General features: G+C 43.1%; 1 protein-coding gene across 1 annotated transcript in view; it reads left to right on the forward strand.

Annotated features, from left to right (window-relative positions):
• LOC135091383 (golgin subfamily A member 1-like) overlaps nt 1–14347 on the forward strand; it is a 14523-nt gene extending 176 nt beyond the window's left edge. Inside the window, 13 exon segments of the mRNA XM_063988986.1 lie at nt 680–971; nt 1138–1387; nt 3689–3700; nt 6388–6476; nt 7193–7382; nt 7384–7390; nt 7925–8054; nt 8513–8644; nt 9103–9312; nt 9970–10518; nt 10910–11147; nt 11548–11648; nt 11973–14347. Of these exon segments, the coding sequence (XP_063845056.1) occupies nt 723–971; nt 1138–1387; nt 3689–3700; nt 6388–6476; nt 7193–7382; nt 7384–7390; nt 7925–8054; nt 8513–8644; nt 9103–9312; nt 9970–10518; nt 10910–11147; nt 11548–11648; nt 11973–12131 (2316 nt within the window). The 5' untranslated portion in view covers nt 680–722 and the 3' untranslated portion in view covers nt 12132–14347.
• Nucleotides 14348–14377: the final 30 nt, after the last annotated feature.

Genomic DNA, 14377 nt, shown 5'->3' on the forward strand with positions numbered 1-14377 from the left:
TTCCCTATACCAATTACCGGAGCTCGGAGGCGACATTAGACCACCTGAGTATCTTTTCCGCCATTATGAGTGACGTGGAATGGTGTTAATTGAGGGGAAGGTGGTTGAATAGTGGCGTCTGTTGAGGTATTGCAGGATTAGACTGCTTGTTGACGTTGCTGAGAATTTTGATTTGTTTGTAATTCTGTAGTTTGTTCCTTGCCGGGTGTTGTAATGTGCGTGCTTATTCTTGGGTGTCTCATGCTTGTTCTGGTGGTTTCTCTTTAATTTTTCCTTTATGTTCTGCAATCTTTTCCAAGTGTTGTTTTTAATGAGTTTTGTGGAAATAACCTTTAGTAGTTTCCATCCACCGACCGTTTATTTCTGGGCAAAATATGACATTTTATTTTTTTCCGAATTGTGACTTATTTAGTGAAAAAATTAGCAATTAAATTAACTGAATGAATAGCCTTGGCAGTGTTTCTCTCTCTCTCTCTCTCTCTCTCTCTCTCTCTCTCTCTCTCTCTCTCTCTCTCTCTCTCTCTCTCTCTCTCTCTCTCTCTCTGCTCAAGTGCCTATAAAATGTGTTGAGTTGATAACCTGCCATTCTATCACCAGCAAAACACTTCAAGGTTGATAGACTTCCTCATTAGGGAGATGTCAGAGGCTGAAAAACACTAACCACTTCATCCATATACAGATATAACCCTTGGATCACCACCACCACCACCACCACCACCACCATGTTCTCCAACCTCAAGAGTAAGATTGGGGACGTGGCGGACCTGAAACGCCTCTCGTCCCCGACCTCCCTGACCGGGTCCAGGCAGCGGTCCAGACAGCAAACCCCTGGCTCCGTCACCCCGACCCCCTCCACCTCGTCACACTCCCGGCAGCCCTCTGTGGTCTCCCTGCCTGGCCTGGTGTCTGCCACCCCTCCACTTTCACCCACAGCTACCACCACTGACCAGGAGAGACCCTCCCTGGAGAAGGTGTGTGTGTGTGTGTTTGTGTTTGTCTAGTGCATTCCCTCACCAGCAGATGAACCAAAACACGATAAATGACCCTATGACATAAAAAACACAGAAAAACAAACATTTTCTCACTAGCAGATAAATGAAAACAAACTAAACACTCCTATGAACACCCCACCTTCAGGAGCAGGAGCTGGAACATGAGGTTTCCAAGTTACGGCTGGCACTGGAGGCTCAGCAGGACTCAGCTCTAGATCGCCTTAATGCCAAGGAGAAGGAGTGGAGGGCCAGGCTGGAGGAGGAGCGGGAGAGGGCTGCAGGGATGGCTAAGGAGCTGCAGGAGGTACTGGAGAGGGAGAAGAAGCTGCAGAGCCAACTGGAGGCTTTAGACGGCAACAAGCAGAGTGTGACGGCCCAGCTGAAACAAGCGCAGGGTAGGTGGTTGTGTGTGTGTTTGTCTGTGTGTGTCTGTGTGGGTGTGTGGGTGTGTGTTTTCATATTTCTTCTCTGTGTCTGGTATTTGTTGTTTGTTTATTGTTGTTTTTGTTTGTGTCATCTTTTTGTGTTTTTTCTTTATTTATGTTTGCGAGAGAGAGAGAGAGAGAGAGAGAGAGAGAGAGAGAGAGAGAGAGAGAGAGAGAGAGAGAGAGAGAGAGAGAGAGAGAGTTTTTTCATATCTTCTCCATGTTTAATATTTGTTTATATATTTCTTTGTGTATTTTTTCTTTATCATTTTTTTCTTTATTTCTTTCTTGTCCTTTATGTATGTATATATGTTTAGTATGTCTTTTTATTGTTTTTTCAGTGTATCTATTTTGTTTCCTCTTTTCATTGCCTGCACTTATATTTGTTTGTGCTTTTTTTCCCCCTCACTGTATTGTCTTGTGTTGCCTGTTTGTTTGTCTTGCTTTGTTTTTTCTCTTGCGTACTTTGTTTTACTAGTATGTGGTCAGCGAGTACTGATGTGGTGTGTGTCTCTGTACTTTACTTTCTATGGGTGTGTGAGAGAGAAAGAGGGATTTAAGACAAGAACAAAGATCGACAGATGGAAGATGCATTGAAGCATACTCTCAAACACTTTATCGCCTTATCTTGATGACTTTTAATGGGCTATAGTGAAAATTAAGATGTACAAGTGCAGTTTATTGATTCTAGTGACAATTCAAAAAGTTCTCTGCATCATTGAAAGGGAAAAAAACACCTGTTGCCTTTTAAAAGTGTTTGGGAATATGAATTTTTATTTTACATAGTGGGACTTAAGGTTTTCAAGGGTGTTTTCTTGATTATAAGACAATTCAACAAGTTATCTACATCTTTAAGGAAAAAAATACTCTTGGGAAGCTGATTAATCACCTCTGTTGCATTTAAAAGTTGCCCTTGGGAGCAAAAAAGTGTTTGAGAATATAGTATTTACATTAAAGTTTATCTGTTGTGGGAGTTTAGATTGTCAGGTGTGCTTTTATGAATCTAGTGACAGTTTGGTAAGCCCTCAGAATCTTTAAGGTGCAAAAACACCCTTGAGAACTTAACAAAACGACTCTGTGGCTTTTGAAAGTTGTCATGACTGTGACGAGTGTTTGAGAATGTGGTTCCTCTATCTTGCAGGTTATCTGTAGAAAGAGCCAGTCATTATTGTGTGTGATAAGTGATGTGAAGAAATCTTGGAGGCCGCCTGAGGAAGTACATGATAACTCTGATGACAATAGAGGAGATGAGAGATAGCATTTGAGCATAAGATAAGGCTATACTGATTTTTTTTGATAGTAGATTCTTAACATTTCTAAGCTAAGGTAACAGTGAGATGCCCTAAATGTATGAAACTATTCAACTTTCGTAATGGGAATGCCAAGAATGCTAAAATGATATGGTGGTAATAATGAGGATGATGATGATGAGTGATAGGTAGTGATAGAAGAAGAGGAGGCAACTGAACGTGAAAGGAAAATGCAAACCATCCAGCCTCATAATGGGAAATGTTAAGGATGTCAGTGAAATGATGGTGACAATGAGGGTGATGATGAAGATAGTGATACATAGTGATAGAATGAGAGAAGGCACCTGAACATGAAAGAAATACAACTTCTGATTATAATTAGAGGGAGATTACTAACATATATGCATCCATCACATCTATATAATTCACTACCTCCTTTTAAAAGATTAGCAGTAGGTGAATGTTAAGAGATTCGTGTATGGCATTAACACACTCCACCTCACCACACTCTTAGTTTCCATCACATAGAATAATCAAGATAGGTTTTAATGCTGCAAGAATTAATAAGCTTGAAAGAAAGTATTTGTTATTACCTATTGAACTATTGTCAGGTTTTTAGATTACTAGTATGAATAAAATTGAAAGAAAATATTAGGTTTTAAGGCTGCTAGAGTGAATAAAATTGAAAGAAAGTATTTGTCATTACCTGTTTAACTATTACCAGGTTTTTTTAGATTATTACAATGAATAAAATTAACAGAAAATATTATCAGTGACCTCTAAGATGATTAGCAGCTTTTTTTTTAGGCTACTAGAATGAATAAGACAAAAAAAAACAAAAAACACTGGCAGTAATGTACAAGACTATAAACCATTGCTAGGGAAAAGGGTGTTGCATCATAACTAAATGTTGGGTGTGCCATGTCATGCAGTGTGTGGGTGAGTCGATAATGGTGTCATGTGCCCTCCTTGCCCCTCCCTGCACCCTCAATTGATGTTCCTCCTTCCCTGTTGTTTTCAGCCAGGGTCAAAGGTAAGTCTTCCTGGCACACACACACATATACACACACTCACTGCTCGGCCAGGCTTGAGTGGGTGGGTGGTGTGCCTGGAGGTGTTAGTGTAGTGCGGCACCTCTTGAAGGGTCCCCTGCCTCCTCTGGTGAGTGAGTGAGTGAGTGAGTTGGTGGTGACTCCAGGGAACACTTGGGGACTTGGTGCTATGATTTTGTGTGTCTCTTGTGCTGTGATAGACTGATTTCTCTCTCTCTCTCTCTCTCTCTCTCTCTCTCTCTCTCTCTCTCTCTCTCTCTCTCTCTCTCTCTCTCTCTCTCTCTCTCTCTCTCTCTCTCTCTCTCTCTCTCTCTCTCTCTCTCTCTCTCTCTCTCTCTCTCTCTCTCTCTCTCTCTCTCTCTCTCTCTCTCTCTCTCTCTCTCTCTCTGATTATGGCTTCAGCAGCAGAGTTTACATGTATTTTTAGCACAGATCTTGGTTGGATTAACCGTGTGTGTGCGTGAGAGAGAGAGAGAGAGAGAGAGAGAGAGAGAGAGAGAGGTATATAAATGAATGTGTGAGTAAGTTTGTGTGTGTGTGTGTGTGTGTGTGTGTGTGTGTGTGTGTGGGTGGGTGCATATATGTCAAATCACAGCCACTTTCCCTCTCCTCTAAGCACTCACTTGCTGGCTGAAAAGAACCATCAACTCAGTCTTTGTATCTGTCCTTTCTCTTGAGCCGTGATGCTTACTAAGACTAGATTTATTTATTTATTTACTTTATTTATTTCACTTATTTTTTTCTATCACAATTCACTTGCACTTAGGTCAGAAAGATTCATGGCCTCACTATTATTCAAGTCTTATCTCCACCATAGATCTGTGCTACTGCATGTAAACTCTACCTGTATCACATCACTATGCTTTCCTTCTACAATGCTCAGAATCTTTTTTATTTCCTTTTGACCTTCTTGAGTGGTGGCAGTGGTGGTGGTGGTGGTGGTGGTGGTGGTAGTATCTGTGTAATGTCTCACAGTTCACTTCTCACTCACTGTACTTTTTTTTTCTAGTACTTTGAAGGCACATGGAACCTGTACTTGTGTAGGCCAGGAGCTGAGGTGACTTCCTGCATCATGTACATTGCCTCTATGCTGAAATATATTTTGCCCGTGACATTTTTTCCTTCCTTGGGGAACTTGAGGAAGGACGCATGTGAAGGAGGAGGTGGTGGAGGGCTGTAGAGATGAAAACTAAAGCTTTCTTCCTCCTCAGCATCTATACATCTGCTTGTAAATCCAGCGTCTCCTTCCCTCTTGCTAGCTTGCACCTGCACCCTGGCTTCCCATCCCCCCACCTTCCTCTCCTCACCCCCAGAGCTGGTGCAGTCCCTTCTCTCACTCATAGCCCTGTTCTCAAATATTTCAGCATTCTTTGTCCTCATAATGGGTGTTAGTAGGATTTTTCACAAGTTTTTATGATTCTAGTGATAGTTTAGCAAGATTGTCTCCTTTCCTTTGTCTCTCTTTCCTTCTGTCTCTCCTTCTCTCTTTTCTGTCACTTCTTCCCTCTGCCTCTTAAATATTCCAGCATCTGTTGTCCGCTCAGTGGGTGTTAGTAGGGTTTTCACAAGTTTTTATGATTCTAGGGATATTTTAGCAAGACTGTCTCATTTCTTTTGTTTCTATTTCCTTCTATCCCTCCTTCTCTCCTTTCTGTCACTTTTTTTCCTCTCTTAAAATTTCAGCTTCCTTTGTCCTCTCAGTCGGCATTAGTAGGGTTTTCACAATTTTTTTTACGATTCTAAGGATAGTTTAGCAAGATTGTCTTCTTTCCTCTGTCTCTCTCTCTCTCCCTCTATCCCTCCTTCTCTCCTTTCTGTCACTTTTTCCTCCCAGAGTTACCATTGTTCCTCTTAATGCAATCCTCCCCTTTGTCATACCCTAAGCTGGTGCAACTCCCTTTATGCCCATGCTCAGTGGTGGTATTATGTCTCCTCTCATACCCAAAGGTGGGTGTAAATTATTTTTATTCTCTAAGTTGGTATAATTTTTTTTCATGCCCAGATCTGTCGTAATTCTTCCTGTTTTTTTTTTTATTTTTATATATTAAGTTGGTGAACTTCTCAATTTCATAACAAGCTGTTAGGATTTTTTTTATGGCAGAGTTAGTATAATCTATTATTTATCCCCAAAGCTGGTATAATCTCTATTTTTATGCCCAAAACCTGGAATAATCTCTATAATCTGTTTTTATCCCAAAGACTAGAATAATCTATTTTTATATCCCAAAGCTTGTATAATCTCTATTTTTATGGCCAGGTGTGGTATAATCTTTCTATTTTTATAACCAAAGCTAGTGTAAGGGTCTGTTTTTATGCCTAGAGCTGGTATAATCCTTCTCTATATTCCCAAAGTTAGTATAATCTCTCTTCTTGTGCCCCAGAGCTGATGTGTTGTCGCTGTGTGCCTGCATCACTTGGCCTCCCTCCCTTTACTTATCTCTGTGATTACTAGCATTATCGGTGTTTCGATTTGTACATTACACACTATATACTTTTAACAATGATTTTTGTACACACACACACAGACACACTCATTGATTTTTTGCACTCACCAGACCACACACACATACATGCACTGATTTCAACACACACTCACACAGACACACACATATTCAGACTCCACACCCTGCACAGAATGACAGGTGTGTTGCGATGCCGTGTGTTGCAGGTTTGGAGGCGAAGGTGTGTGAGATGCAGGACATTTATGACCAGCTGGAGGGGCTCAATGCTCAGGAAGGGGCCAAGGTGAAGCATATGGTGAGTAAATGGGAGATATTTCTTACAGCTGTTTCCGCCCATCTTGTCTTGAGAACTTTTTTTTTTTCGTTAGTGTAGTTATGAAAAGGTTTATTTTTTATTTTTTTTGGGGGGGGGGAGCGGGGTGTTTTTTGTGACATAATGTTCCCTGTTTTTTTTTGTTTTCTCTTTTTTCATCTTTGTCCTCTCTTTTCTTCTGTCTTTCTTTCCCTCTCCTTCCCAGTTTTCCTCTTTCTGTTGTCACTTTCCTTCTTTCTCCTGTTTGTCCTCACCTTTTCCTTTAGTCTTTCATTTCCTATATCATCTCTCTCTCTCTCTCTCTCTCTCTCTCTCTTCTCTCTCTCTCTCTCTCTCTCTCTCTCTCTCTCTCTCTCTCTCTCTCTCTCTCTCTCTCCTTCTCTCTCTCTCTCTCTCTCTCTCTCTCTCTCTCTCTCTCTCTCTCTCTCTCTCTCTCTCTCTCTCTCTCTCTCATTTCTTCCCATTATCCCTTTGTCCTTCCCTTCCCTCTTTCTATCTGTCCATTTGTCCTTACTTCTCTCTGTCAACTTTCAACTTCTCATTCCCTATCAACTTTTTATCTCACTCCCATTCTCCTTCCTTCAGTCAATTCCACCCCTCACTCCCTCTTTTAACCCTCCACCTATCATTCCTTTCCCTTGTCAACCCTCACATTTATTCCTACCTTTTACTCAGTCCATCCCTCACTATGCCAACAGCTGCTCAACGCAAACAGTGAGCTTGACCAATTAAGAGAGGAGCTGACACAGAAGACAGAGGCACTAGCAGCTATGGAGACCAGGCTGGGGAGGCTCCCCTGGCTTAGAGGAGAGGGTCGGGACACTCAGCGAGGAGAAAACAGAGCTGGAGACGCAAGTGGCGGGACTCGGACAGAAGCTAAGGGCAGCTGAGGCAAGGTATGGTTGGGTGTGATGGTGGTGGTGCTGGTGGTGTGTGATGTACATTTGCGGGTATTGATGGATTTTCTTAAGGTGTTTGTGTGTGTGTGTGTAGTTTGTTTTATTTATTTGTTCATTTGTTTACTGATTTTATTTATTTTGTTTATTTTAGGGTGTGTTGTGTGAGTGTTGATTGGTGCAGTGTGTGATGTGGTGTTGAGGGGTTTTTCAGGTGTTGTGTGGTGTTTAGAGTGGTGATATGCATGTGGTGATGGATGTTGTGGTGTAGAGGGATATCTTGAGGTGTTATGTGGCGTTGATTGGTGATGTATGATTCAGTACTGTAAGCTGCGGTGGATAGTGTAATGGTGTAGGATTTAAGAGTGTTGGTGGCCATATTGGATGCTGGATAATAACAAAATAAGTGGATAAGAATTTGAATTTAGTAAATAGATAAACAAGGTAAATAAATACAGATTAGATTAGTCGAAAATCCCTCACAAGCCCTGCCTCTCTCCCATCACCATCACCCCCATTGCCTCCCTTGGACAGGTGCCGAGCGGTAGAGGAGTCAAAGGAGGAGGAGGTGCGACACTTAGAAGGCCGTGTGGCAACCCTAGAACAGCGGCACTCCCAGTCTGGCCTTCAAGAGACAGACCGCATCCAGGCACTCATTAAAGAGGTGATGCCATGAAATGTTCTGATAAGTGGTGTTGTGTTCTTGTTATTAAAGAGGTGATGCTGTGAGGCGTTCTGTTAAATGGTGTTGTGTTCTTGTGTCACGAAGGAGGTGATGCTGTGTGGTGTTGTTATTTTACGCCATTTGTTCCTTGGTTTTTGTTTTTTTATATTGTTATTTTTCTGTCTGTGTTTGTTATTGCCTATTTGGGATTCTGTCAACCTTGCCAACTCTTTGTAACTTCATCAATTCTTGTTCTTATTCTTGTTCTTATTTTTGTTCTTCTTGTTCTTGTTCTCCTCTACCTTAGTCCTTAGTCAGTTTGGCAGAACATAACTTCATTGATTCTTCCTTTTCTTATTCTTCTTAATCCATAATAGAGTCAGCCAAACCCAACTTAACTTAACCTAGCCTAACCTCACTAATTTAGCACCATAACCCAATTCTTTCACCGCCAACAGAGGGAAGGGGTGGAACACAGTCTGGAGGAGGCAAGGCAGCAACTCAACAACATCAAGGCTTCCTGGAGCACCAAGATCACTAGCCTAGAGGATCAGATTCACCACCTTAATGCCAAAATTGCAGAGGATCAGGTATGTGGTGATGTGGTGGTGATGAGTGGCTGGGTATGTATGGGTGGTGATGACTGGTGATGGTGTATGTGTGTGTAGTGGTGATAGTGGTGCTGTATGGTTTGGGAATAAGTAGTGGTGATGGTGATTGTGGTGCATGCTGTGGTAGTGATTAATTGTGATGTGATGGTGTAATGGTGACTGTGTGTGTGTGTGTGTGTGTGTGTGTGTGTGTGTGTGTGTGTGTGTGTGTGTAGGTAATTATTTTTATTATGTTCATCTTATCACCTTATTTTTTCAATTATTCTTACTATTGTTTGTTTTTTGCATACCTGTCTAATTATCTGTTAATTAATCTATCTATATGTTAGCATCAAGTTACTTTTATATTCGTTTAATCTTTAATATTTCAATTCTAAATATTCTCTCTCTCTCTCTCTCTCTCTCTCTCTCTCTCTCTCTCTCTCTCTCTCATGCAGACTGACCTGCAAGCGGCAGAGGAGAGAATTACCACACTCACCTCCACCATCCACTCCCTGAAGGCGGAGGTGAAGGGGCTGCAGGAGGCCAAGGCAGAGGCAGAGCGCAAGCTGGTGGGGGAGGTGGAGCGGCTGGAGGAGGACGTGGAGACCCTCAGGTGGCAGCTGGGGCAGAAGGAGGCCCGGGAGGAGGAGCTGGTGGGGCGGCTGGTGAGTGTGTGTTGCTGGTGGTGGTGGTGGTGATGGTTTTGTTTTAGTGTTTTTGGTTTTTATCTCCTGTAGGTGCTTCAGTGGGTCTTGTTTTGTGCTTCTTGTGCTTCATAGTTCAACTGGTCCCTTATTATCTTTCTTCTCTCCTCAAGCTTCTCAGCCTCTCAGTGTCTCCCATCTTCTTTCATCGAGCTTTACTTAGAATTCCACTATTACATGTTCTTAGTTTTCATTTCCCTTAGGTACTTTAGTGGTTCTCATTTTTTTTTACTCTAAGCCTCACCCAGGGTTTCCATTTCTCTTATTCCCTTCCTGCAAGCTTCTTCTAGCCCATGATTATCTCTTGAAGCTTTCTGTCTTGCCTCACTTCTTTTTACTCCACATGCCAGTTACCAACTTAACCTGATAGATCTTTCTCCTTGCACTGCCCCTATCTTATACCTCACCTAGTCTCCCCAGTCACTATTTCATCCAGTACTTCTTTATCAATCCTCACCCAGTGCCTATGACATTGCTGATGTGATGCTATAACTTCTATAAAGTTCCCTCAATAATTCATTGCTGTACCCAATGCTTTTTCTTCCACAATATTGCTGTGGTGTCATAACTTCTATTCAGTTCCCTCAGTTAAGTGCCTCACCCAGTGTCTTCCTACAGAGTGCCGAGGAGGAGAAGTGTCGCTCCTGCACTGCTGTTCTTCAGGCAAAGATCGAGACCATTGCCACTTTGGAAATCACTGTCACTGAACTAGAGGGAAAGGTGGCTGAGACAGAGACCAGCCTGACCACCACTTGTGAGGAGCTGCAGAAGGCACAGGTGGAGAAGAAGCGGCTCCAGGATTCCTTAGCCAGGGAGAGGGGTGCAACGGAAGCCGCGGAGAAGAGCCGAGCTGAGGTGGAGGCGCGGCTGGCAGTCGTGTCTGGAGAGAAGGAGAGGCTGTCCAGAAACCTTGATGAGTATGCTGAGCGGGTGGAGACTCTGGAGAAGAGCGATGTGGAGAGGGAAAAGGAACGGAAGGAGGGCGCAGAGAGGATGGCAGAGCTGGAGGCGAGGCTGGAGGAGGTGACCAGGGAGTCTCAGGGTCTCCAGAAGCAGCTGGACACATCAGAGGCTGACCTGGTGAACAAGATTGAGGAGTCTGAGGTGGTGAGGACGCTAAGGGAGAACGTGAAGGGTCTAGAGGAGGAACTGACCGAAAGTAAACAGGTAAAGATCTACACTCTTACTGATGCACGACCTAATACATGATAGTAGATGATAAGAATGACTATTTCTTATAGGTAGAACATTTCAACCATTTCACTGTGATAGAAACAATTAATGGTACCAGAAGTAATGCATTAAATCTTTATAAGCATCTACAAGAAAGAAAGGGATTGAAAAGAATAGATTTTGTCATTTTTACCCAGTTTATAGATTGGAGGTGGCTGTGGAATAAATAAATATGACACACATAGAACCCCAAGATACAAGGATAGAGGCTAGCAGGTCTCATAATCTATGTTTTTTTTTTATGCCCATCCAAACAATATATAACCATAATCTCATAACAAGACACAGTAGTATAAGCATTAAACCTCCCTTATGACCCCCACAGAACCTGAAGATACAAAGGCAGAGGCTGGCAGACATGAAGAAGACGCTGCAGAGAGAACTCCGCCTCACCCCAGACACTAGTGACTCGGCAGCACCACCACCACCGCCACCTCAGGCCCCAGCACCGCCGCTGCCAACAGCCTCGTCCTCAGCCGCAATAATTGACACCTCTGCATCATACCAGCCTGAGACACAACAGCAGCAGCAGCAGTGGGAGACAAGGATGGCAGCTGGCAATGGTGTGTGTGTGTGTGTGTGTGTGTGTGTGTGTGTGTGTGTGTGTATTTTGAATATGTTTTTGTGATCTTGATTTTGAGTATTTTTTTCTTGTTTCTTCTTTTTGCTGTTGTTCTTCTTTTGTTCTTGTTCTTGTTGTTCTTGTTCTTATTCCCCCTCTTCCTCACATCTACCCAAACTTTCTCCTCTCACCTAAATACTCATTCTTGAACTCCACAACCACAGCATGAACCAGCAAAGCCACCAAACCCTAGATGCAAAAATAAAAAAATAAAAAAAAGTAAAAAAACACAACAAAAAAAGTAAAACACATACCGTAAAAACACAACAGATAATATAAACAACTTTGAATGCTCCTGTAGTAAATAAAACTGCCCTTATTGCTTTCTCTCCCTCCCTCAGGCCCCACCACTGGCACCAATGGGAATGACAACTACTGTAGCATCAACCTAACCTACTTGAAGCACGTCATTATTAAGTACCTCACGTCGCGGGAGTATGAGGTGAGTAGAGAGAGAGAGAGGGGATGTTACTTTATCTTACCATCACTCTCTATTTACTAGTTACTGTACCTCACCATTTCTCTTCCACACACACTGACAAGCACTAACCACTATCACCTTTCTCCTCCACTTATCACTCTTCCACATAGACTGATGATCACTAACCACCACTTTTTCCCTCCACCACCATCACAGCTCTCCACTCTTCCACACACACTGACAAGCTCTTAATCACCACTTTTCCCTCCACCACCATCACAGCTTTCCACTCTTCCACATACACTGACAAGCTCTCACCACCACCTCTCCCCTCCTCTACCAAAGGCTGTGCACTTGACTCGAGCCGTTGCCACGCTGCTCCACATGAATCCCGAGGAGGAGCGACTACTGCGGGAGACTCTGGAGTGGAAGATGTCGTGGTTTGGATCAAAGCCTAACTTGGGGAAAGGCCAGGGTGCCCTCACCATCCCTCCATCACAATGACACGTGTGGGTGTGGCCCTAACCCCTGCCGGCCCTCAGGTGACTTATGGTGACCTGGTGATGGTTCAGGTACTACTGCCATTGCCCTGGTGATTAGTGTGGCTTGAGAACACTGGTCACTGCCATTGCTGCTGGTGGTGACGTGTGGTGTGTGTCTGTGCTCTCATTGGCCGGTGTGGTGTGTGGTGAGGGGCGTGTGAGGACCTGAGGTGCTAAGTGTTTGTGTGGATGATGTGCAGGGAGGGAGTGACTGGAGGTGATGTGACATTGGTTGCTATAGTAGGGAGAGAAAGCACACACACACACACACACACACACACACACACACACACACACACACACGTGTGTGTGTGTGGGTTTGGAAGACAGAGTAAAACAAGGAACTTCATTGCATCTTTATTACAATGCTTCCTTCTTCCAAGAGAGAGGGGGGGAGAGAGAGAGAGAGAGAGAGAGAGAGAGAGAGAGAGAGAGAGAGAGAGAGAGAGAGAGAGAGAGAGAGAGAGAGAGAGAGAGAGAGAGAGAGAGACACGAGCTTCCTGGGCATAGCAGCAATCTCATCAAAACTAGCATTATGTAGAGCAGTATCTTTTATAATAGTTACCCAAGTGGTCTCACTGGTGGATGTCCCTTATCCACATCAGGGAAGAGGCCGCTCAGGTGTGCTGGGCTGCCACATAACAGTTTTCCACGTCAGTCTGCTGCAATTGTCTTTACACTGCACGGGGCATTGACACTGTCTCGTGGTTTTCATATCATTATTAGCTTCTATTTATTACTAGTGTTCTTTGTCCCTCCCTTAAGGATGTGGGATGCCAATGTTTGGGGCAATTTAGCATGTGAAGCTGAAGAATGTCCCTCTTAGCTTTTCAGTTCTTCCTCAGCATCATTGGGATTTGATCAGTGTGTATTACTGGGAAAACTCTAACTTGCTATAAGAAATGCATGAAAAATTGAAAACTGGTGAACTATTTTGACAGGAGAGAAAACTGATTATCCTCCAGTAGAAACAAAAAACTGACACACACAGTTTTGCATTCTTATCACTCAGGCTTATACCAGGTTAGAGTTCTCAGTAGTGTCTCAAGTATCATGCCAAATGTTCAAGTTCAGGATGTTCTCCCACACTGCCTGGAGGAAGTCAGCTTGCCGCCCTTCCCTTAGAGTCAAGCTGTTGCACTGAAGCTTGAGGTGATGCTGGCAAGTTGTTCAGCATGTGTGTTTGTGGTGAAGCAGCTCATGGCCACTGCTTGGATATGTGTGTGTGTGTGTGTGTGTGTGTGTGTGTGTGTGATTACTAGGAAGGCCAGTATTATCCCTGCTCTTGTGTTTACTGTACCTTTACACATCACTTCCACTGCCTCAGAATTCCTGCACCAAGAATTATGAAGAGATGTGGTGGTGGTGGTACTTTGGTTGTAAAAGTATATACAAGTATGATATTGTTTCCACCGAAGTGTTTTGTCTGTTTGAACTACTCTCATTTTCTAATAATATAGGTAGGTTACTTTTTGCCTTGTTGGAATCTTGCAATGGCTTCCTTGTCTGATGCTGGCTTGCCCAAGTGCTCTATAGACACATACACACACTGTCCTGTCACCCTCCATAAGGTTTTCTAGTCATATACATTGTATGGTTATGTTTTTTGTTAACAGAAGTATTTCTCATGTTTGTTTTCCTTCAGACATTTGTATCAAGAGATTTCTAATGTGTGATGTGCCTGACTCTGAAATGCCAAGTGTGTTTCCTTTGAAGCTGTTGTGTTGAAAGCCTTTTGACAAGAAGTAGGGTGGTGGGGAATGCCGGACCTGTTTGTATTTAAGTGTCATATAGCGTAGGTGCACCCAGGCTCACCACAACACATTAACCATCTTGAGTGTGTGTGTGTGTGTGTGTGTGTGTGTGTGTGTGTGTGTGTGTGTGTGTGTGTGTGTGTGTGTGTGTGTGTGTTTGCCTGTGTGGGTGTTGGTGCATCCTGCTGGTGTGAGTCAAGATCAGGAGTCTGGTGGCTGAGAAACATTGGTACAATTAAGTTTGTTGACATGCACCGAGGATCTAATATTAGGGAAAATTTTGTCTATAGCTGTGTAGGTACTTGCTATATACAAAATTCACTCCCACTTAGTTTTATAGTCTCCATTATGACATTTCAGTACATTTTCTAAATACAGATATGAAGTGTAAATAGATATGTTTAATATATTATGCAAGTTTATACTCACTGTTTTCTTTGTCCCCTTGTGTGTG

The sequence above is a fragment of the Scylla paramamosain genome, chromosome 37, assembly GCF_035594125.1.
Source record: "Scylla paramamosain isolate STU-SP2022 chromosome 37, ASM3559412v1, whole genome shotgun sequence".
NCBI classification, from domain to species: Eukaryota; Metazoa; Arthropoda; class Malacostraca; order Decapoda; family Portunidae; genus Scylla; species Scylla paramamosain.